Below are 21,977 nucleotides of genomic sequence, written 5' to 3'. Positions count from 1 at the left end.
CTATTATGAACTAAATTAAAACTCCTAACCAATAAAGGTAGGGAATAGCTATCCAACTGTTGTATCTTAGTTGTATGTTACTTCATATTATAGTTATATCAATGTAAAGCATTGTTTTCCCTTGTGTTTCTCATTCTTTCCCTGCCATGTCGTAAAATGTGGTGAAGCCATCGCTGTATTTGCTCCAAAGCAAATATTGGCCTTTCTAGTTGCACTGTGTTTCTTCTTATTTAAAAACCAAACAACTGTTTTTTTTTTCTCCTTTCAATAACAACTTTCCACTGTGTATATCCGTTCGTAATAATGAAATGAAATACCTTTATTGTACATTCATGCCACGACGGGCTAGGTACAGGTCAAGATATAACAGACACATAACAAACGTATATAGAAAATTGGAGACAAGAGATGCACTACTTGACTTAGACATACATACATAAGGAATATATAAGAGTACTATACTAGGCTAATACAAAGTGTCCTAGTCACTGAGCTAATATAGAGAGGTCAACTTCTTTTCGCTTTTTCGTACAGTGGAAAATGTGTGAACAGATCATGTTTGTGATATAGGGTTTGTCTAGACGCATCAAAAATATAAATTTATCATTTGCACCTAGGTGTTCAAAGTATGGGAACTTCTCTTTGATATAATTAAAAAGGACAGGTCTTTCATTAGAATATAAAGTACAGTCTAAAATAAAGTGTTGTTCATCTTCTATTCTATTCATGTTATTGACAGAGCCTATAACGAGCTTGAAACAAATTCAATGCACTTAGGGATATCATATACTTGTAGCTGTGACTAACCTTCTAGTTTTGTCCTCTGTTCAGGGCTGGGGTGTAGTTTTCCTAGAAAAAAAAAGGGTGATTACACAAAATGCAAGGTCAAATGAGTAAAATACTGGGTATTGCTGTTGAGCCAAGCTAAAAGTTATTAAATCTGTCCTACTATATAAACCAAGTGCAGTGCAGAAGTTTTACTGACACTAAAATTACTTACTGGAATTGAAGATCATCATTTAGAAAACATGCTTAATACAGTTATGCTAAGTTAAAGCACCTAAAGTAAAATATGTACTAGCTAAGGGTCCTGGCTGGTACAGGACAATAGGTAGTGATGATTGATCATTAACCGTTTTATAGCTGAAAAAAAGAAACAATAAAAAAAATTCAATGAAAAAGAAATGGGTTGCATCCCAAACCTGTGTATTGGAAAAAAAAATTCTTTTAAGTTTACATTTAGTACAGCTACCTAACATAGTAAGTTGATACAGCTAAGGTAACAAAAGCTGGTATGACACCCTACATGTATATCATAAATATTGGGCAGTTATAATAGTCTGGACAAAACAAAAGGGGTAAACAAATCTAAGCCTCACCTTCCCTGACATCTGCCTGCGCCTGTAGGAACAGCAGCTGTATCGCAGCTGTATCCACATTCCTGGACAGCACCTGTTCCTCTTTCACTGGTTCAAAACACCACTTCTGAATACTCAAACCTAAGGACAAGGGGGAGGGGGGCAGGTGAGTACTATATGTATGTTTAGGCCACACCAATTTTATTTATTAGTTCTCAGATTTTTTAATAAGAAATGCATGTGTGCCACAGAGCAGAAAAAAAATAATAAAAACACCATGGCATCAAAATGATAGCCCCATATTCTTTGACAGGAGCCATATAGTGAACATACCAGGCTGGATTTTAATAAAAACAATGAATTTAAAACTTCTAATCACCTATCAATAAATGGAAAAACTGTAACAACTCTAAAGAGAAGGGACTTCCTTCAACTGTTGGGTCCAAAATATGAGCAATATTTATAATATCAAAGTCTCACAATAAAAGTAAGAAAAGTAAAAAAAGTAAAGTAAGAAATGTCTCACAAAAGAGAGGTTTGTCTACAATAAAAATTACCTCCAATACTGTACAGTATTTGAATTTATTTGAGTTTCCTCACCTGTAGTGAAGGGTACTATGTCCTGGTCACGTAGTCTGTTTATCGGTGCCTCCATACATTCAAACAACGAGAACAGAGGCAGGTTTTCTGTATGGATACCTGAAAAAAATTTTATTCCAAGATACGTCAGAAACACTTACTACATGTAACACGTATATTAAGCTCAGATTAAACTTGTAATATAAAGAAGTTTGATTGAACAGTAAATTAAAGCAATATGGGGCTTAAAATACCACCTGTATATGCAAGTTACTGCAGGTAAAATTGGAGCTGTAGGTATTTCTGATGTCTGCCTGCACCTAACCTGCACTGGTCCATGTACTGGGTATATGCAGGTTAGTGCAGGTAAAATTGGAGCTGTGCAGGTATTTCTGATGTCTACCTGCACCTAACCTGCACTGGTCCATGTACCGGGTATATGCAGGTTAGTGCATGTAAAATTGGAGCTGTGCAGGTATTTCTGATGTCTACCTGCACATAACCTGCACTGGTCCATGTACCGGGTATATGCAGGTTAGTGCAGGTAAAATTGGAGCTGTGCAGGTATTTCTGATGTCTACCTGCACCTAACCTGCACTGGTCCATGTACTGGGTATATATGCAGGTTACTAGTGCAGGTAAAATTGGAGCTGTGCAGGTATTTCTGATGTCTACCTGCACCTAACCTGCACTGGTCCATGTACTGGGTATATGCAGGTTAGTGCATGTAAAATTGGAGCTGTGCAGGTATTTCTGATGTCTACCTGCACCTAACCTGCACTGGTCCATGTACTGGGTATATACATGTATGCAGGTTAGTGCAGGTAAAATTGGAGCTGTGCAGGTATTTCTGATGTCTGCCTGTACCTAACCTGCACTGGTCCATGTACTGGGTATATGCAGGTTAGTGCAGGTAAAATTGGAGCTGTGCAGGTATTTCTGATGTTTGCCTGTACCTAACCTGCACTGGTCCATGTATTGGGTATATATGCAGGTTAGTGCAGGTAAAATTGGAGCTGTGCAGGTATTTCTGATGTTTGCCTGTACCTAACCTGCACTGGTCCATGTACTGGGTATATGCAGGTTAGTGCAGGTAAAATTGGAGCTGTGCAAGTATTTCTGATGTCTGCCTGCACCCAACCTACACTGGTCCATGTACTGGGTATATGCAGGTTAGTGCAGGTAAAATTGGAGCTGTGCAAGTATTTCTGATGTCTGCCTGCACCCAACCTACACTGGTCCATGTACTGGGTATATGCAGGTTAGTGCAGGTAAAATTGGGGCTGTGCAGGTATTTCTGATGTCTACCTGCACCTAAAATGCACTGGTCCATGTACTGGATATATGCAGGTTAGTGCAGGTAAAATTGGAGCTGTGCAGGTATTTCTGATGTCTACCTGCACCTAAAATGCACAGGTCCATGTACTGGGTATATGCAGGTTAGTGCAGGTAAAATTGGTGTGCAGGTATTTCTCATGTCTACCTGCACCTAACATGCACTGGTCCATGTACGTATGTACTGGGTATATGCAGGTTTAGTGCAGGTAAAATTGGAGCTGTGCAGATATTTTTTAATGTCTATACCTGCACCTAATCTGCACTTGGACATGTACTGGGCTTATAGTTACATTGTGTAGTGTGTGCATGTAACTGAATGTGCATTGTTAATTTTGCTGTATTGAGTGTTGCCACCTATGAAGTACAAAAGAAACAATGGCAAATATTTCTGAATAGTACACATAAGTGGTACAGGTGAACTTTGTTAGGTTCAAATTTATTACACTAGTGCTGGTACATGTATGTAGAAAATTTATCTCAAGCCCTCTGAGGCCCTTTTTCCACTTGTCTAGATCAAGCGGAATACTTATAAGTTTTGCTTTGATACAGCTTTTTTGTTGGCTTTGATCCAGACAATTCTATCCTACTGGGGAAAGGGCCTGACTGAGTGGTCAAGGGTTCATACAGTTTAACTGTAAGAAACTCAGATCAATGTCAACTTACCTAAAACGTTTGCCACTTTTTGTAGAACCTCCCCAGCAGTGGCCTCCTCTTTCACTGAAACCTGGAGAAAAAAAAGAAAAGAAATAAGAATAAAGAAAAAAATATCATCAAAAGTAAATTAAAAAAATTGATTCATTAATTTGATGAAGTATTTCATTCCTTTAATATGTTTCGAATATTGAATCAAAACAGAATTTGTACAATGATTGACAACTTTCATTTTTCAAAGTTGTTTCAGTGACAAATGGATGTTGTATTATAGTTGGCAGTAAACTTAGCATAACATAGGTATTATTCCTTGTTTAGCAAGGTTAATGATGTCAAAATTTGACACTGTAGGAATCTTACTATTTTGGTGTGCCTTGTCTTTTTTTTCACCTGCCTTGTTTATTTTTGACCTATTACATAATAGATTGGGAGTCTGCGGAGGATGTCATCCATAAAATTTACTGGCTTTGGCCTTCAAACTATTTTTCAGTAAATGCCTCAAGTCTGGAGGACAATAAACATTAGACTACTAGTAGGCTAAAATCCTGGTTAATATTTAACCACTAGCAAAGCTTCAAGTTATATGGTTGTGTAATGTGGACATATTTTAGCCTTGTGCAAAGTACAGTGACACAATTATGTAACAGTATCTACCAGTAATTTCAGTCTAATGTTCTTTTTCTTAAGGCGTTGAACACTATCTGTACCCTTCTTCTTAAGGTGTTGAATACTATTTGTGTTATCTTACGTTGTCCTGCATAAATTCTAAGCCATTACATTAAGCTGTATTTACATGGTAGATTAAACACTTCTGCAGCGCCTAAGGGCATGTTACGTATGTTCTTTTCATGTCAAGGGACCGCAGCCTTAATTACAATGCTCCCAACATGCAAGAGGATAATATAGTTAGGTCACCGAAGAATAAAAATATCACTACAGGCTAAAATTCTTCAAAACAGAAGTTGAAATCCTAACTTACCTGTATAGGAGACGAGTCTATGTCTAGGGTTCGCACGGAAACTTTGACAATGTTTCCTAACTCCATTTTTGTTACATAGTATTTGGGACAAAACCCTAAATGCAAGAACGACTGTTGAACAAATAGTGTTTGTTTCACACCACCCGCCGTTCTTAGGGTCAAATGTTGACCTCTCTTACTTCCGGGGTTAGAGGTCACTGAACTGTCGGTCATGCTTTTTAGCCCCGCCCACCTTGTAAGTAATCTTCAAGCAGATGGGTGGAGGCGGTAACGTTATCGAAAACCTGGGCATTAGGCCACATCAAGTAATGCTTATGGGTGACATCAGCGCGCGCATTGATTTTCGCCTGATTTTGGAAAAAAAGAAAAAAGAAATTTTGTTGCTTTCTTACAGTGGTCAACATGCCGAAAATGGGCAAAATGGGATGCCTTACCATGCTGGAACGTGGATGGCAGATAAATATTAAGAGAGGAGACAAGAAAAGGCTCTGATTTATTGTTTTGACTTTTACTTTGATGCAGTAATATATTTGCCTTCCTTTTTAAAATATATGTTTCCCCTGAATTAAAACCCTTTGTACATTGATTGAGAACTTTCATTTTTGAAAGTTGTTTTTTAGTGACAAATGGATGTTGTAATAGTTGGCAGTTAAGTTAGCACAATATAGTTATCATTTTTTTTTTGTTTAACAGGGTTTGTGACGTCAAATTTGAAAATGTAGCAACCTGTTTTACAGGCAATGCTGGGTATACAAGCAACTTCGGAATAACAGACTATACAATGCTACGAAATCACGTCTTATGTTCTCATTCATCGTCTCGGACACCTTGTGTGCTTTGCTCATTAACTGGTTGGTGGCGCTTGCGTATGAAAGATTCCCTTGTATTTATCAACTTTGACACGTTTGTGCTGCCAATCCCAGTGTGAATTTCAGAATAAAGTTGTCAAACCTACTGTCTGTAAGGCCACAGCAAGTAAATTTTATGGATGTCATCCTCCACAGACTCCAAATCTGAAGCGATAGGGCGAAAAAAAAAAACAAGGCGGGCCCAAAAAAAACAAGATTCTCAAATTTTCAAATCTTGACATCATAAACCTTGTTAAACAAGAAATAATACCTGTATTGTGCTAAGTTTACTGATAACTATTACAACATCCATATCTCATTGAAACAACTTTGAGAAATAAAAGTTTTCAATCATTGTACAATGGTTTTGATTCAGTAGGAGCATCACATACATATAGCCACCATCACATATAAAAGGAATGTATAAAACATCACTGCATCAAGGTGAAAGACAAAACATTAAATCAGAGCCTTTTCTTGTCTCTTCTCTTCATAGTTATCCGCCATCCACCTTCCGGCATGACAACAGACATCTCTGCCCATTTTCGGCATGTTGACCACTGTCATAAGGCAACAAAATTTCTTTTTTTTTTTCAAAATCAGGCGAAAATCAATGCGCGCGCTGATGACATCCATAAAAATTACTTGCTGTGGCCTAATTAGAAATTTCCATAAAGACCTACAGTTTTTAATTAGGAATTTCCATAAAGACCGGTTGAGCTAGTTTTTGTCATGGTGACAGGGAAAAACGGCCTCTCCATATATTCTCTCTCATTGTAAGACAATTTTTTTCAGCAAAACAGGCGTCTTTTGCATTTTCTGAACCGAGGTGAGTTTTGCTGTTTTTAATTCTCTTGGTTTGAATCCCCTCAAACTGCAAGTTGAATAAATAATCAGAAGATAATAATTTGCGTATATTCGTAAAATAAACTGTTTATTGTTAGAGTTAAGTTAGCGCCCATCCTCTCGAAATAGTGAGAGGCCGGTATATATAGAGAGAAGCATACATGTATGTGAAAGAATGTGTACATATTGTAGTGCAAAGGCTGTGGAAGACGAAATACACTTTATCTCAAACTCTTCGTTCCATAACAACGCTCGAAATGAGTTGACTATTCAAACTTCTACAATTTATCCCAATTTCGCTAAACTTACAAAGAAAAAATATTCTTCTTTTAATTTCCTCAAAGCCACTAATTTTGGAAAAGGTGGGACATTACGCTGCCATGGTTTACGAAAGTGAAGCCGAACCCTTCAGACATAGTTTTAGGCATAACTATAGATTTAGACAACTAACTTTCATCATGTAGATTTAAGTTATTTTATACTCAAATTTCAAATTGTTCTTTTGTGTTTGTAATTTGCATGCCTCCGGGCATGAATTTGCAATAAACTTCTTATTATACATATAGATTTGTCTGTACTGATGAAGTGTTTGAAGCTGGGAAACATGTATTGTATCAGACTATAAAGTTCTGCTCTCTCTTTAGTTTTTGACATGTTTAAACACTTGATGTCATGCAAGAACGAATATATAGCAGACAAACTATGTAATTATGTTTCCAAATGTTACAAAAAGAGAGAAGAATTGGCAACTAACAGTAGATGATAGGTAGTATATAGTATTGTTAAGATGATTGTATAAATTCCTAGAAATTAGCATTAGAATATAGCGTCCCAGTATGCAATACTCATGTTTTTGCATACTGCATTTCCTCTTGTGCATTTAGCCCATCTGGGCAAGAACATGCAATAAAGATTCATATCATATCATATCATATCAGTATAAATACTTGTGCACGGTGCTGTACGACATATTTGCCTTTACCCCGTACAACCCTGTATATCTACAGAACATGAATGGGACCGCTGACCTTAAAGGCATTAACGTCCTCGTCAAAACGAAGACAGGGACGTATAGCGGGGCTGAAACCGATTCCAACGTCTACATCCGTCTATACGACGACAAAGGTCATCAGTCCCAGGCACGTCAGCTGGATGTGTGGTGGAAAGATGACTTTGAAAAAGGATGCGAGGGACAGTAAGTAGACTCACGTCTTTTTGTCAATGCTAAGAATTATCATAAAACCATTTAAATGTGGCACATAACATTTTGTGACTTTGTATTTTTACAGTAAAGTATTTTACAACAGACCTACATTAAATATTTAGATCTTGTGTGGGGGTGACTGTGTCCTCTTCTCATTCACCACGGTGTTTACAAGTTTCCTTATCGTGCAAGGGCTGTCAAGGAGGTCATGTAACGGAAAAAACACTTGTGAAAACAAAGAATGCTACCAGGTGTAATTGATGTGCAATTCTCCCACCAGGGTAGACTCAACCCAACCATATTCATTACAATCTGAACTAAGGGCCATGCAGAAGCACACACACACAAACACACACACACACACACACACACACACACACACACACACACACACACACACACACACACACACACACACACACACACACACACACACACACACACACACACACACACACACACACACACACACATACACACACACACACACACATTTGCAACAAGTATTCATGCAGGTAACAATTGCTTAGGCATTTCCATCACTTACAGTACATTTTTGGCGACGTCTCAGGGAGGAGCCCATTGGTACAGTATTGTGTGGAGTTTGCAAGAATTCTAGGCATGATACAGGCATTTTGTCTACAGGCATGGAGTGTCTATAGGCATGTCTCTGACCCACATCTATGCCCACATTCCTGGAAACCCTTGGGAAGAACTCTCTGCCCCGAATCAATGGCCCTACTTTCTGTGACCCTGAGGCTCGTTCACTCCACAGTCAGGGGAGGAGTGCACTGTATCTGTCTAGACGTAACAAGTCTTCCTCAAAATCATGAAATGGTGGCAGTGCCATGGAAACAATAACCCCAACAGCAACCACCGTCGCCATGGCAATGTATGTTTTCATTGCCAGTTTTGTTTTGTTGTTAAAGGTATAAACTGAAGGATGTGAAGGTGACAGCCCCGATCCTTCAGCTGGAGCTGTGGCGGGATGACTCCCATCCTGATGACGACTGGTACTGTGACTCCGTCTCTGTACAACTCAACCCCGACAACAGCGGACCTACATACGACTTCCCTGTTCATCGCTGGATCAAGCAAAGTCAGTCATTCTGTCCCTTTTCCACTGCAAAACTGTTTCTTTATTTTCAGTTCCTTCGCATGTGATTAGTGTCGACTTTTTTTATCAGTTCATTCAGTGAGGGATCGCTCGAAGCGTCTGATAGTAATTTCCGTAATTTGTTCAGTAGTAGAGTTCGATTTGCCTTCGAATATCAAGTTATTTTATTCCATGATAAGATCGTACTGATTATCATGAATGTTCATCTATATTGGTTGTATGTTCACATAGTAAAATGTTGAACTTTATTCCAACACACAGATTTTAATCAATTGCTTACGTATCAGTTGTTAAGTCTCATGTGATGAAGGTCCGTAACTCTCGCGAGATTGCGTTTTGAAGTGATTTTTTTTATATTCCAACATGTAATCACAAGATCGTACTCACACACTCACACACTCAAGTTTTTCAACTTATATTATGCCGCCACCAACACAGGGTACAATACTAATTTTCACCTGAATGAAGTGAAAAAAGTCCTGCTAAGTGCCTTTCCCAAGGGCACAAGATCTGTAGCATGTCAGGTCTCGAACTCGGGACCTCTTGGTTCCGAGTCGAGCACTCTGCCGCCACGCAACACGACCTAATGTATATGTTGCTGTCGTGCCCGCAGTGTATTTTTATGGACATGCGAGATCAATACGATTCAGCAGTCCATAATTTTCTTTGTTCATGTATTGCTGCTATGTTGACCATTGTTTGAATAAATAATAAAGAAGAATGATAAGATCGTACTAAGTCGTGACTGTCTATAGACGACCACGTGTGGCTAATTCCCGGAGACTGTGAGCTTCCTAAGGACGACCTGAATCCCCAGGATCGCGCGGAGGAGCTGGTGAAGATGAAAGAACGTTACGCGTCTGTATCAGCTCCTGGAATGCTACCTGCGGTACGTTTTGTATATCATTTATTTATTTATTGTGTATATCATTTATTTATTTATTGAACATTGAATTAATCAGAAAATACAAAACAAAGAAATAAAAACAGTGTGCGGGAGGAGGAAAGAAGCCTGTAAGGCTTGTACAATGTCCTCCTCCTTAAAACATACCAAATATTAATCATGAGGCTACCAAATATTAACTAGTGATAAATAAACTAAGGGAATCTAAGATATAAGAAAACAAACCCCAAATCTTAATCATCAAGCCAAAAAATAATAGCTAATGATAAATAAATTAAAGAAATCCTAGATGTGACCAAACAATTATCATATTTGTTTGTAAGCTAAGGCAAAGGCTTATAAAAAATATATAATAATGTGTCATGACGCTTCGAACAGTTTATCATTAGCACAATTGTAAACGATGCGTTGGTGTAGTCACAAAGCACAGTTGATTCAGACCAGAACTAGCCTAGCTATACTAACCCATGCAATTAAACAACCATTATCCAGATCCCATTCAACTGGCCGGACCTTTACCCATGCAGATTTTATCATGCTTTATCCATGTTGATTAGCCATTGACTTATCATTATGTACACATTCAGTGGTGTTGCTCAATATAGCATATTATATTAAATAATTATATGAATTTTATTTTAATCTATGGAAATGTGTCAAATTTACGTTAACAGTATGTAAAAATACATGAATATGATGTATCCATGTTTATGAGTCTGTTCTTTTCCTTGTTTAATTAACATCTTTCTTAAATCTCTGGGTAGGTGAAAACATTGCCTGCAGAGGAAGAGTTTGCAAAACAAGATATGGTACGTGAATTTGAGCAAATCTATATTCATTCTCTTGATAAACTTTATTTATTTTACAGTTTATCATAAGGCCATCTTGATTTATATGGATGACATCCGCGCGCGCATGCATTTTCGTCCGTTTCCTAAAAAAAAGTTTTCAACTATATGCTGTAAATAGTACAAAACAGTTGCAACATGAGCAAATATTTACCGTAAGTTGAAAAAATATATATATTTGAAAACAATAGCAATGTCGTAGAATGCCAAAATCAAACGAAAAAGACGACAATGTAAAGAAATGAATTTGAAGAGTAAATTATTCGCCATACCCTACTCTGTGTCACTTGTTCAACCTTCATGACCCAGTAGATTTTACAATGAAATCAACTTTTTTGCCATCTTTTTTATTCGCACAATCGCTCAGTTTTGGGGTTCCCAGGGAATGTCATCCATATAATTATGAATATAATGATTTTAATCTTAAATATAATGATTACTTTCTTTTCTGTACATGCATCGTCTTCTAAATTAAAGAACCAAAGTAGGCTGATATGTTATATTATTATGTGATAATGACAGTAAAGTTACAATTGAGATACAGTATGTATGCTTTATTTAGCCAGTGCAATAGATAATTGTATATAATATGGAATCACGATTATTGTACATGTTTTTGCCTCATCTTTAAGTAATCATAATTGTCACAATATGTCATCCATGATATTTGTTTTCACACAATGCAGGATGATATGGAAAAAACTGCACGCATCATGCAGCTGACCAAGTTTCCGATTGCCATCTTTGGCGGAAGATTTGGCAGTTTTCAAGGTTGCACCGAAGCCTTTCCGCCTTGCAAAGTCCCGAAGGTACGAAATGTTCGAATTCAATCTATCATTTTGCAGTGTTGTTAATAGACAAGTGCCAACGTTTTGGCAACGTCTCAGGGAGGAGCCTAAAGGTACATTATTGTTTGCAATTTGCAAGAATTCTAGGAATCGTACAGGATTTTTTTCCACAGGCATGGAATGTCCACAGGAATGTCTCCCTGCTCTATTTGTTGACATACCCACATTCCTGGAAACCCTTGGGAAAACCTGTCTGCCCCCAGATGCCCCAGTTTCTTTGACCCCGTGGCTCATTCACTATACACTCTGGGGACGGGAGGGTACCAAAACTTCCTCAAAATCATGAAGTCATGGCAGTGCCATGCAAACAATAACCCTAACAACAACCAACGTCGCCATAAACCAGTACAATACAATAAAACAGTACAGACAAATTCATACTTTAAATCAACTTTAAAAAACAGTCGATTAAGAAACATATCTGGTCTTGACTGTACCTTTACTAAAAACCGAATTCACTTAGCTGTAGTTACTTAACAATGTTTTTTTGTATACTATTTGTTGTGACCTGTACAATATACATACTAGTAATAAAGGTCTTCATTCATTCTTTGAAAAAAAATACAGGGGATGTTCCGATGGCAAGAGGACGAAATCTTTGGTGCACAGCGACTGTGTGGAATCAACCCGACCTCCATTAAACTGTGTGAAAAGATTCCAGAAAAGTTAGAATATTACTCTTTTTTTCACGCGTGTGTGTCGTTGTGTGTCTGTGTGAGTGTGTGTGTGTGTACGGGCGCGCGTTTGTGTGTTTGTGTGAGTATGTCCGTGTGTTTGAGTGTGTGCGCGTGTGAGTGTGTGTGGGTTTATATCTCTCTGTATGTGTGTGAGTGCGTGTGTGTGTGTATTCATTGTCTGTGTGTGTGTGTGTGTGTGTGTGTGTGTGTGTTCATTGTGTGTGTGTGTGTGTGCCTGTGTGTATCTTTGTGTGTGTGTATGTATGTATGTATGTGTGTGTGTGTGTGTGTGTGTGTGTGTGTGCGCGCGCGCGCGCGTGCGTGCGTGCGTGTATGTGTGTGTGTGTGCGTGTGTGTTTAAGAGACACTGCTGAAGTGGAGAGAATGCGGTCCCAAAGGCGACTAAATTCATGTTTTTATATTGTCAATACCTTTCTTAGGTTTGGTGTGACGGCAGACATGTTGGAACCGCAGCTAGGTCTCAAGCTTAAAGAAGCTCTCGATAAGAAGCGTTTGTACATTGTGGACCACTCACACATGGGGATAGCAGCGTTCAAAAACCAGAACAGGCCTGTGAGTTACGTTAAATGTTTATCAAATAATTTATTTGTATTTAGGCCATGCTGATTTGATTATATGGATGACATCCTCCGGGAGCCCCAAAACTGATGCGCGCGTGCGAATAAAAAAAAAAGGTTTTGCAAAAAAAAAAAAAGTTGTTTTCATTATGAAATCTACGTGGTCATGAGGGTTGAACAAATGGGACAGAATATGGTTTGGCGAATAATCTAATCTTCAAGTTCATTTCATTACAATTTCGTCTCTTTTTTCGTTTGATTTTGGCATTCTACGACATTGGTATAGTTTTTACTTATTTTTTCGTAACTTACGGTATATTTTTGCTCATTTTGCAACTGTTTTGTACGATTTACAGTATGGTTGAAAACTTTTTTTTTTGGGAACGGCCGAAAATTCATGCGCGCGCGGATGTTATCCATATAATAAAATCAACATGGCCTTACCAATGGTACAAGAAATATGTAAGTGGAAGGGACGGCGAAATATTGCAAGTTGTCCTCCTGGACACTAGAATATTAGATTAAATATCAAAACCATACTACAATACAATTACATGAATAAAGACTACGTGTATTAAATTATGTACACGAACACATGGATAACGGTAATAAAACAGACGTTGACACGCCAGGCATGTGTAATATTTGGGTACAGGAGAAAATATCTATGGACATAGTTTCATATTTGGCTAACAATGATAGAACCATTTTTTTTTAATAATCGAACCTTAGATTGGAATAATTTACATATATTATCATTTAGATTTTCATTCTTTTGTCATTAGCTTTAAGGTATTGAACTATCCTTATTTTCTGTACAGATGTGTGCACCATATGGTTTGTTCTTCGTCAATGACAAGAAAGATTTGGTACCTGTAGCCATCCAACTGTATCCCAACGATGGAAAGGAGCAACATCCGGTACATTACCTGTTTTATTCTGATGTTTCTAAAAGGAAGATTTTTTTTTCTCCTTTTTCTAGTAATAACCCATTGCGTTACATCAGGATGTAATATATTGATAGTAGAACTACTAATAGCTTTTTTTCATATGATTGGTGCAACCCATATTATACCTTGTCCCTTTGACGTAAATACCTTTTCAAATCTTGATTTTAGAGTATCAATAAGAGTTTTGAATAAATTCAGCTTAGCAGACTTCTCGTTGAAGAGATGCCAATAGCATAATATCTAGAATCGGCTTGCAATCGGTCCCTAAAACTGCGTTAGTGTTGGCCAGCTCTCATTAGCCAATCGCGTCGCCGCCTACGGTCAAGATGCAACGTGATTGGCTCACTCAAACAATATAGGAGGAGGATCTAATTGGTTGTTGACTGGTGGCCAGCGCTAGCGGTGGAAAAAGCACGATACGCAGGCCTGCCTTCCGGGAATCTAGCCTAATGTTTTAACCCTCAACAGTACACCTTCCCGGACTGATTAATCTGTACACCTGGGGTCCGCGCGGACCCCAGAACAGTTTTTTGCTAATTTTTAGAAATTATCAACATGCTACTAGCTTAATTGTTTTGCAAACTGATGTGGGAACCTCTGTGTCCACATTACATACAAAAATCATACATTTTGAACTTTTTCTATTTTTTGGTGAAGAAAAGAAGACAAGAAGAAATACCCGATTTTTAAACCCATTTCAGACTGAAGGGGCTTTTGAGGCCCAACTTTGATCTCAGATAGCGGCTAAACGGCTTGCGCTAGAAGTATCAAATTTGGAGACCTTTCCTAAAATGTCTCTGGAAAAAAGTTCATATTAGTTTAATACTAGTAAGTTGATGTTTTTTTGTGTTGCCATGGCAACGGGCTATTCTTTTGAAAATAGAAGTAATTTTGGTTTAAACATAAAAATTTTCTGAGTTTTATATTAAATTACACTTCTTTTCCAACATTAATAACATCTTACATAATTAAATATAAGTTAAATCATTTAATATGCATAGAATATGCTAATTTGATGACGTCATTGGTCAAAATCCAATATGGCGGACTATATTATTAGCTCTGACGTCATAGGACGTCATAATTACACCAAAGTCATTAAAATTTAATTCTATTACTACACCATCCTCTGAAAACTTGGTAGACATACGATGAGTGCATAAAAACATATAAAAACGGAAATAAGGTAATGTATAAGAACGCCAGTGTATCCATTATGATCGAAAGCCAGCTGGGGTCCGCGCGGACCCCAAAAGAAAATCAGATATAATTTTTTTATAAATGGTAGAAACGGAGTTTTCTGCACTGTATTGAGAGACAACTTTGTGGGTAACAATTACCTAAAATTTCAGAAAAAAATCCTTAGAAACAAAAAAGATATTACAGAATATACAGTGCTGGGGTCCGCGCGGACCCCAGGTGTACTGTTTAGGGTTAAGCAGTAGGCTTGGTATGAGAGGTTCTATAAATAATTGTGTGTGTCGAAAGCTAAAAGTCTAGAACGGTATATGTCCAAACCACAGGTGTTCCTGCCAAGCGACCCGCCTTACACCTGGCTTTATGCCAAAATGTGGTTCAACTGCGCAGATGGGAACTACCACCAGGCTGTGCCCCACCTCGGTACTATTCTTTGTCTTTTTTTTAATATAACATATCTATACAATTCAGTAAACACAACGACAAATATTCTCATGTCTGTACGTCGTTGTTCAGGTCAAATGCCTTTTTAAAATCGACCGTGCAGATACTTATATTACATTGTAGTAGGCATATTAAAAAAAAATCTGAATATCATAATTATGTTCATTTTACACAATGCTAAAATTGCCACTAGGAAGGCCAACGCCATATTGTTCTTTAGGCCACACCAAGTAAATTTTATAGATGACGTCCTTTGGAGACCCTATATCTAATGCGAGAGGGCGAAAGAAAAGGGCCCTAGAAAACAAGATGCCTAGATTAGAAATATACTAAGAGACAAATGTTAGGACACAGCAATAAATCAGGTGGAACAGCAGTTGTCGTCCTGTCCTGTTTCTTTCATTACATTTTTGCAGGCCCACGCAGAAACAAAGCATGTGCTCTTTACCCATTTCGCGTTACGGGTTTCACGTCAATCTAACGATTTGCGGTACTGTTGTGACTCTTTGGTCATAGTTACAGGAAGCGGAATTTCTTTTTTTTTCTAGGAACAGGCCAAAATCAATGCGCGCGCAGACGTCATCCATCAAATTTACTTGGTGTGGCCTTAGACGTAACCTTTGCTTCGTTCCTTTTCAGGTTTTACCCACCTGGTGGTTGAGGCATGCGCTCTTGCGGCCAAGACTACACTCTCCCGCTCGCACCCAATCCAGCGTCTTTTGGAGCCTCACTTCTTCAAGCTACTGGCCATTAACAAGTAGGATACCATCACTGACTGCTATCAGGCCTTATTAACTGTACCAGGGGTGCCAGAGTACACAGTGCAATTTTACGGAATGCAGTACAATCACATTAGTATACAGTGCAATTTTATGGAACATAGTGCAATCGTATTAGTATACAGTGCAATTTTACTATTCTACAGTGCAATTTTACGGAATACAGTGCAATCGTATTAGTATACAGTGGAATTTTACTAGTAAAATTGCACTGTATAATTATAGTAAAATTGCACTGTACTCCGTAACATTTCACTGTATACTAATACGATTGTATTGCATTTCGTAAAATTGCACTGTATACTAGTAAAATTGCACTACTAGTATATTCCGTAAAATTGCACTGTATACTAATAAAATTGCACTGTATTCCGTAAAATTGCACCGTATTACGTGAAACTGAAATGTACACTCTGGCAATGTTTCTGTACATAACAGGTCAGGTAAATTATCTGATTACATTTACATATTTGCAAGGGGATTTTTATATGTTTTTTTAGCCAATTAAACACCCTATTTGTCATTAATTCTCTTTTATCATATACATGTTTTTCAGCTTCGCTAGGGAAGTCCTAATCAGCGATGAAGGAACCCTTAGCAAAGTCTCGAATATCGGAGAGAAAGGTGCCTTCGAGCTTATCAAAGAAAGGTGACACACTAGGCCTATATAGGTTCTACTTTTTAAAAATTTGTAAAGGTTCGATGTGTCATAGAAATAATGAATGAATGAATGAATGAATGAATGAAGACCTTTATTGCACATTTCTGCCACACTTGGCTAAGTACAGGTCACAACAAAACAATAAGAATGAACATGGTTAACAAATACAAAATTAACTATCGTTATATAAATTCAACTTCTCCTCGCTTTACTGTTATTGCAGCAATAAACGTACAGATCTGTTTTTCGATGGGTGGCTTGTCTAGTCGCATAAGGAATATGAATTTTTCTACACTACTTAAGTGCGTGGAATAGGGGAATAGGTGTTGTACAAATGTATACAGTTCATTTCTCTCTTGGCTATACAATTCACATTCTGTTACAAAATGGCGTTCGTCTTCTAATTTGTTCAAGTTACAATATTTACATAATCTATGTTCAAGGGGAGTGCGGGTATGTCTTCAAAGGGTTAATACCTGCCCCAATGTGTATATGGTGAGATAATCCGTGGTCAGGTGCGATAACCAACCGAAGAAACCACTTACATTTTACGACCTGATAACCAATGGGAAATGTAGAATTCCCATTGGTTGACATCGCCTGCATGGCTATACGATAATATACATTTACTACTTATGATAATAACAATAATGACAATATCTCCGAATGATTACATATAAATATCATCTCAATGCATTGATGTTGAAGCCTGTTTGGTCCTTTAATGTCTCTCAAGTAAACACGTATTAAAAGAATATTATGTAGTGATTAGGCCACAGCAAGTAATTTTTATGGATGACATCCACGCGCGCATTTATTTTCACCTGATTTGGAAAAAAAAAAAAAATTTTGTTGCCTTCTGACAGTGGTCAACATGTCGAAAATGGGCAAAGATGTCTGTTGCCATGCCGAAAGGTGGATGGTAGATAGCTATGAAGAGATGAGACAAGAAAAGACTCTGATTTAAGTTTTGTTTCTTACTTTGATGCAGTGATATGTGATGCTGGCTGTGTATATGTGATGTTCCCACTGAATCAAAACCATTTGTACAATGGTTGAGTCAAACTTTTCAAATGTAGGAACCTTGTTATTTTCGGCCCGCCTTGTTTTTTTCACCCGCTCGCATTAGATTTGGAGTCTGCGGAGGATGTCATCCATAAAATTTACTTGCTGTGGCCTTACAGTAAGATCAGTTGTAGGAACAAGGGGGTTCTTTACGTTGCTGAGCCATGCGACTTTAACGATGCAATATCTGTATCTGTATTGCTGTAACACACAAGATAATATACTCCAGTTGATAAAAAAGATCATGTGTACCTATGTGATGGCTCTAAAATAATAGATATTTCAAACTAAATAATAAAAGCTAAATCGCTCTTTCTCTCCAACAGACTGCAGACATGGAGAATGGACGTAGATGGAACTCTGCCTGAAGATCTCAAGAATCGTGGAGTGAGTATACTGTCATTCAAAAATATTCAACTACTTGTATTTTTTATTTCATGTGGCTATCTTAGGTTATACAGGTTTATAAATCATGTTTGATTTGGCTTCTCTGCAATAATGGTTTGTGCCTACAAAAAGTGTCAAGTAAAACCGGAATCGTACCATTCACCTTTTCGTTTTTTTTTAATTAGGTTGATGACGTGGAGGCCCTTCCAAAGTACTACTATAGGGATGATGCAATGCCCATTTACAACGCCATTAAAGAATATGTCACAGGAATAGTACAGATATTCTATGGCAAAGATGGTAGGTCTGCAAAACACGATCGAATATTTGGTACTTAGGAGCTGGAAATAAACCTTAACATTGCTTTTGAATTGATAAATGTATTGTTATTACACAGATATTACATAGAAAATAGTAAACGACACAATATCTACCATTCTTATCATACCAGCCCCTCAGCTTCTATTAATATGTATATGTCAAATAACGACCGTTGCCCGCGCCCTGTGCTTTAACTAGTCTGCATGAAGCGATAGCAAGTCGTCAACAGCCAATCACTTTGCCTCGTACGGCCAAGAGGCAACATGATTGGCTGGTAATTTTCCCTCCAACAACATGTGGGCAGATTATGTGATTGGCTGACCAATGATAACGCAGCGAGAAGACCTGGCCAGAGTTGCTGTTTAACACATACAAATGGCGGACCTGGCATGAAGTATAGGGTCGCAAAACTCTCAAAAATAACATTTGTCTTTCCTAGGTGATTCCGAAAAACTACAAGAAGATTTCGAGATCCAGGCATTTGCAAAGGCTCTTGTATGCACAGAGGATGGCAAAACTGCAATCAAGGTATTCACAGATTTATAGTTGATGAATCTTAACACTGTTGCTCAGTAAAGAATGACCTAGAATTCGTTCATCAAAACAACGGCTTCATAAAGTGTACAGATGCTGAGAGAAAACAAACGTGTTCTTCACTGCGCCATCGATCCCAATTTGAATAACTAACACGGGAAACATAATGTGTAAGTATTAGAATAAGCTGACGTTTTGCTATATTTATGTTTACCTTGTTTGTATGTAGAGGAGAAACATTTTTTTTTCTATTTTTTCTTCTCCTCTAAACAAAGAAGGTCAATGAACTAGTGTTTGTTTACATAATGTTGCAATTTATAGCAGGAGTGATTTAGACTACTGTCACCATATATGGATGCGTTTGAGTAAGAACTAGAGTTCCCCGATCTCATACCTTCGCCAAATGATGTTAATCTTTATGACTGACAAATTATACATTAGATTATTCCCCCCTGATTTAAGAAATAGGAACCTAATTTTCATGAAGTATATCATTTTATCATAATCTCAACAGTCTTATACTAACAAACAATGCATTCTAGCATTTCCTCATAAATTATGCAAATGAGGTCCTGATTTGAATAAATTATGTTTAATGATGTTCACCTCAATTTAACTTTCAAATACCACAAGTATGAAATTCCAGGCAGTTATCATTACATAATTATAAAATTTTCTCATTAATTATGCAAATTAGGTCATTATTAACATAATCAATATTTTCCTGTGTTTCTTTCGTTGTCAATTACCAATGTCACAAGCTTTAATTGTCCTATCATGGAATACAGCTGAATTTCCCCATCAATTATGCAAATTACATCCATATTTGCATAATTGTCACATAATTATATTAAGCATCACGTAAGCTACCTACATACCAAAATTCACGACGATCCGTCAACCGGTTCTTAAGTTATCCCCTTTTGAATATTTTCAAGAATATATCGCTGCAGTTCCAGAGCAAGCCGCTAGGGGGCCTAAACTCACGTCACTTCTTCCCCAGCACAAGAGCTACCTACCATCTAAATTTCATCACCATAGCATGTCTAGATCATGAGATATCAAAACCGGAAGTTCAGCTGCAGTACCATAACAAGCCGCTAGGGGGTCCAAAATCTAATCATTTTGAGGTCTCATCAAGACCTACCCACCTACCAAGTATCAAGACAATCCATCAAGGCCTTCTCAAGTTATCGTGTTTACAGACAGACAGACACACACACACATACACGAACGCCCCTGAAAACATAACCTTCTTGGCGAAGGTAATTAACCATACGCGAACCAGACCGTATGCGAAGGTAAGCATGATGCATTTGCTTTGCAAATATTACCTTTCTAGTATCAAACTGTCATTTATTGATGATAATTTTTTCTGTATTTAGGGAGTTCCTGGAAACGGAAAGTTCTCCACCCTTGATGAGCTGATCCAGACCCTGACATGCATCATCTTCACCAGTAGCGTGCAGCACGCAGCTGTCAACTTCATGCAGTTTGACCAGTACGGCTTTGTACCAGCCATGCCGCTGATACTTATTAAGGACCCACCCAAAACTAAGGTTCCAAATTCATTTCCTTACACTCTATTGTGCGAGCTTGTTTATTGTAACGTGATACCTTTATTGGAATGGTATCTATTAAATATAATCAAATACATTTTCAAAAGGCAAACCTAACTAATAAAAGGGTGGGTGGCTAGTATGGGATATGTATGTTTTTTTATAGAATCATTGGGGCATTATCCATATACAGACTTTAATATACTTCCCCATGTATAGTATGCAGGAGTTGTCATAAGTCTAGTCGCATAAGGAATATGAATTTGAATTGCAAATATCTGGTATTTACATTTGATTACATATCCGCAATATTCTTGTAGACCTCGGATATAGTAATATTTGAAAGCTAAAGTTTGACATTATTAAGATCCAAGCTTTGCATACATGACATTGTGTATGGTTAAAATTCTAAAAAATGCAACATGATCTAAATAAACTCTAATTACCATAGTGACATGATGTAAACAAACTCTAGTTACCATAGTGACAAACGTCTGGTTCAGGTCATTGACACGCAAAACGACAAACAGGAAATACAAATACAGGGCTAATGTTTTTCTATCCTTTCTCATGCCTCGAAATACTAGGATCCATTGTCGGAACAAGACATCCTCGATGCACTTCCGTCAAAGCTAGAAGCCGTTGGAATCAACACCATAATGTCGATCCTCAGTGAACGTGCGACACAACCTCTGGGTGACTTTGACATAGAGTACCTGCGGGGAGAGGCGGTTGACCAAGTCATCTTGAAGTAAACATTTTTTTCTATTGCAATTTATAAAATACCTTTCGTTATAATACGCATATCATTGTAGCGATTGTTTATTAAAAAATCTCCAACATTACTTTTCCTGGAATCCCCTTACATGAAATACATATTATATTATAACGACTATATTTGCATTTATTTTTAACTACATGACATTGTACTTAAACAGCTTTGTTAACGTAAATATTACACATTTAACATCAATCAATAACCTCATTTGACAATATTACATTATAAAATTTTACAAGAATTATCATTTGCCTGGTTTTTGAGGGTAAATTGCACATATCAATAAATAACATCGTTAGTGAGCCTTAAATTCACATAGCTTCAAGAAATTGGTCATTTTATTAAAAATGACACACCATCTCATTTCTTGTTTTATTCTAAACCAGATTTCAGCAAGACCTGGCCCGAATCTCCAGTGAGATCAAGTATAAAAACAAGAAGCAACGTTTCCAGCCTTACGATTATCTGGACCCGAAAAACATCCCCAACGCCATCAGCATCTAGGTGTCTTCGACATAGATTATGAG

At 37.5% G+C, this 21,977-nt stretch overlaps 2 protein-coding genes across 2 annotated transcripts in view; one reads left to right on the top strand and one right to left on the bottom strand.

Moving 5' to 3' along the window:
- The window catches only part of LOC109474738, a 9,545-nt gene extending 4,515 nt beyond the window's left edge, over positions 1-5,030 (bottom strand). The window contains exons 1-5 of the mRNA XM_019775100.1: positions 4,906-5,030; positions 3,939-3,999; positions 1,959-2,057; positions 1,380-1,499; positions 809-849 (exon numbers count right to left, since the gene is read on the bottom strand). Of these exons, the coding sequence (XP_019630659.1) occupies positions 809-849; positions 1,380-1,499; positions 1,959-2,057; positions 3,939-3,999; positions 4,906-4,971 (387 nt within the window). The 5' untranslated portion in view covers positions 4,972-5,030. The remainder of the gene's footprint in view (positions 1-808; positions 850-1,379; positions 1,500-1,958; positions 2,058-3,938; positions 4,000-4,905) is intronic.
- Positions 5,031-7,552: 2,522 nt separating this feature from the next.
- LOC109475071 (arachidonate 5-lipoxygenase-like) lies at positions 7,553-21,977 on the top strand. The gene is made up of 17 exons (XM_019775615.1): positions 7,553-7,794; positions 8,733-8,902; positions 9,676-9,809; positions 10,589-10,633; positions 11,359-11,481; positions 12,088-12,185; positions 12,638-12,770; positions 13,597-13,695; positions 15,249-15,345; positions 16,006-16,123; positions 16,702-16,794; positions 18,198-18,258; positions 18,444-18,558; positions 19,019-19,107; positions 20,499-20,672; positions 21,260-21,423; positions 21,837-21,977. Exons 1-17 carry the CDS (start codon positions 7,610-7,612, stop codon positions 21,952-21,954), a joined length of 2,016 nt encoding a protein of 671 aa, XP_019631174.1. The 5' UTR covers positions 7,553-7,609; the 3' UTR covers positions 21,955-21,977.

This window comes from Branchiostoma belcheri, unplaced genomic scaffold (assembly GCF_001625305.1).
Source record: "Branchiostoma belcheri isolate BF01 breed outbred unplaced genomic scaffold, Haploidv18h27 scaffold102, whole genome shotgun sequence".
In the NCBI taxonomy this organism is placed as follows: Eukaryota; Metazoa; Chordata; class Leptocardii; order Amphioxiformes; family Branchiostomatidae; genus Branchiostoma; species Branchiostoma belcheri.
This window is presented reverse-complemented; position numbering and strand designations above follow the sequence as displayed.

Excerpts from the sequence above, each read along its gene's own strand:
- LOC109475071 (XM_019775615.1), top strand. The coding sequence starts at position 7,610 with ATGAATGGGACCGCTGACCTTAAAGGCATTAACGTCCTCGTCAAAACG. Across the intron at positions 9,810-10,588 it reads CTCCTGGAATGCTACCTGCG|GTGAAAACATTGCCTGCAGA; the intron begins GTACGTTTTGTA and ends ATCTCTGGGTAG. Across the intron at positions 11,482-12,087 it reads CGCCTTGCAAAGTCCCGAAG|GGGATGTTCCGATGGCAAGA; the intron begins GTACGAAATGTT and ends AAAAAAATACAG.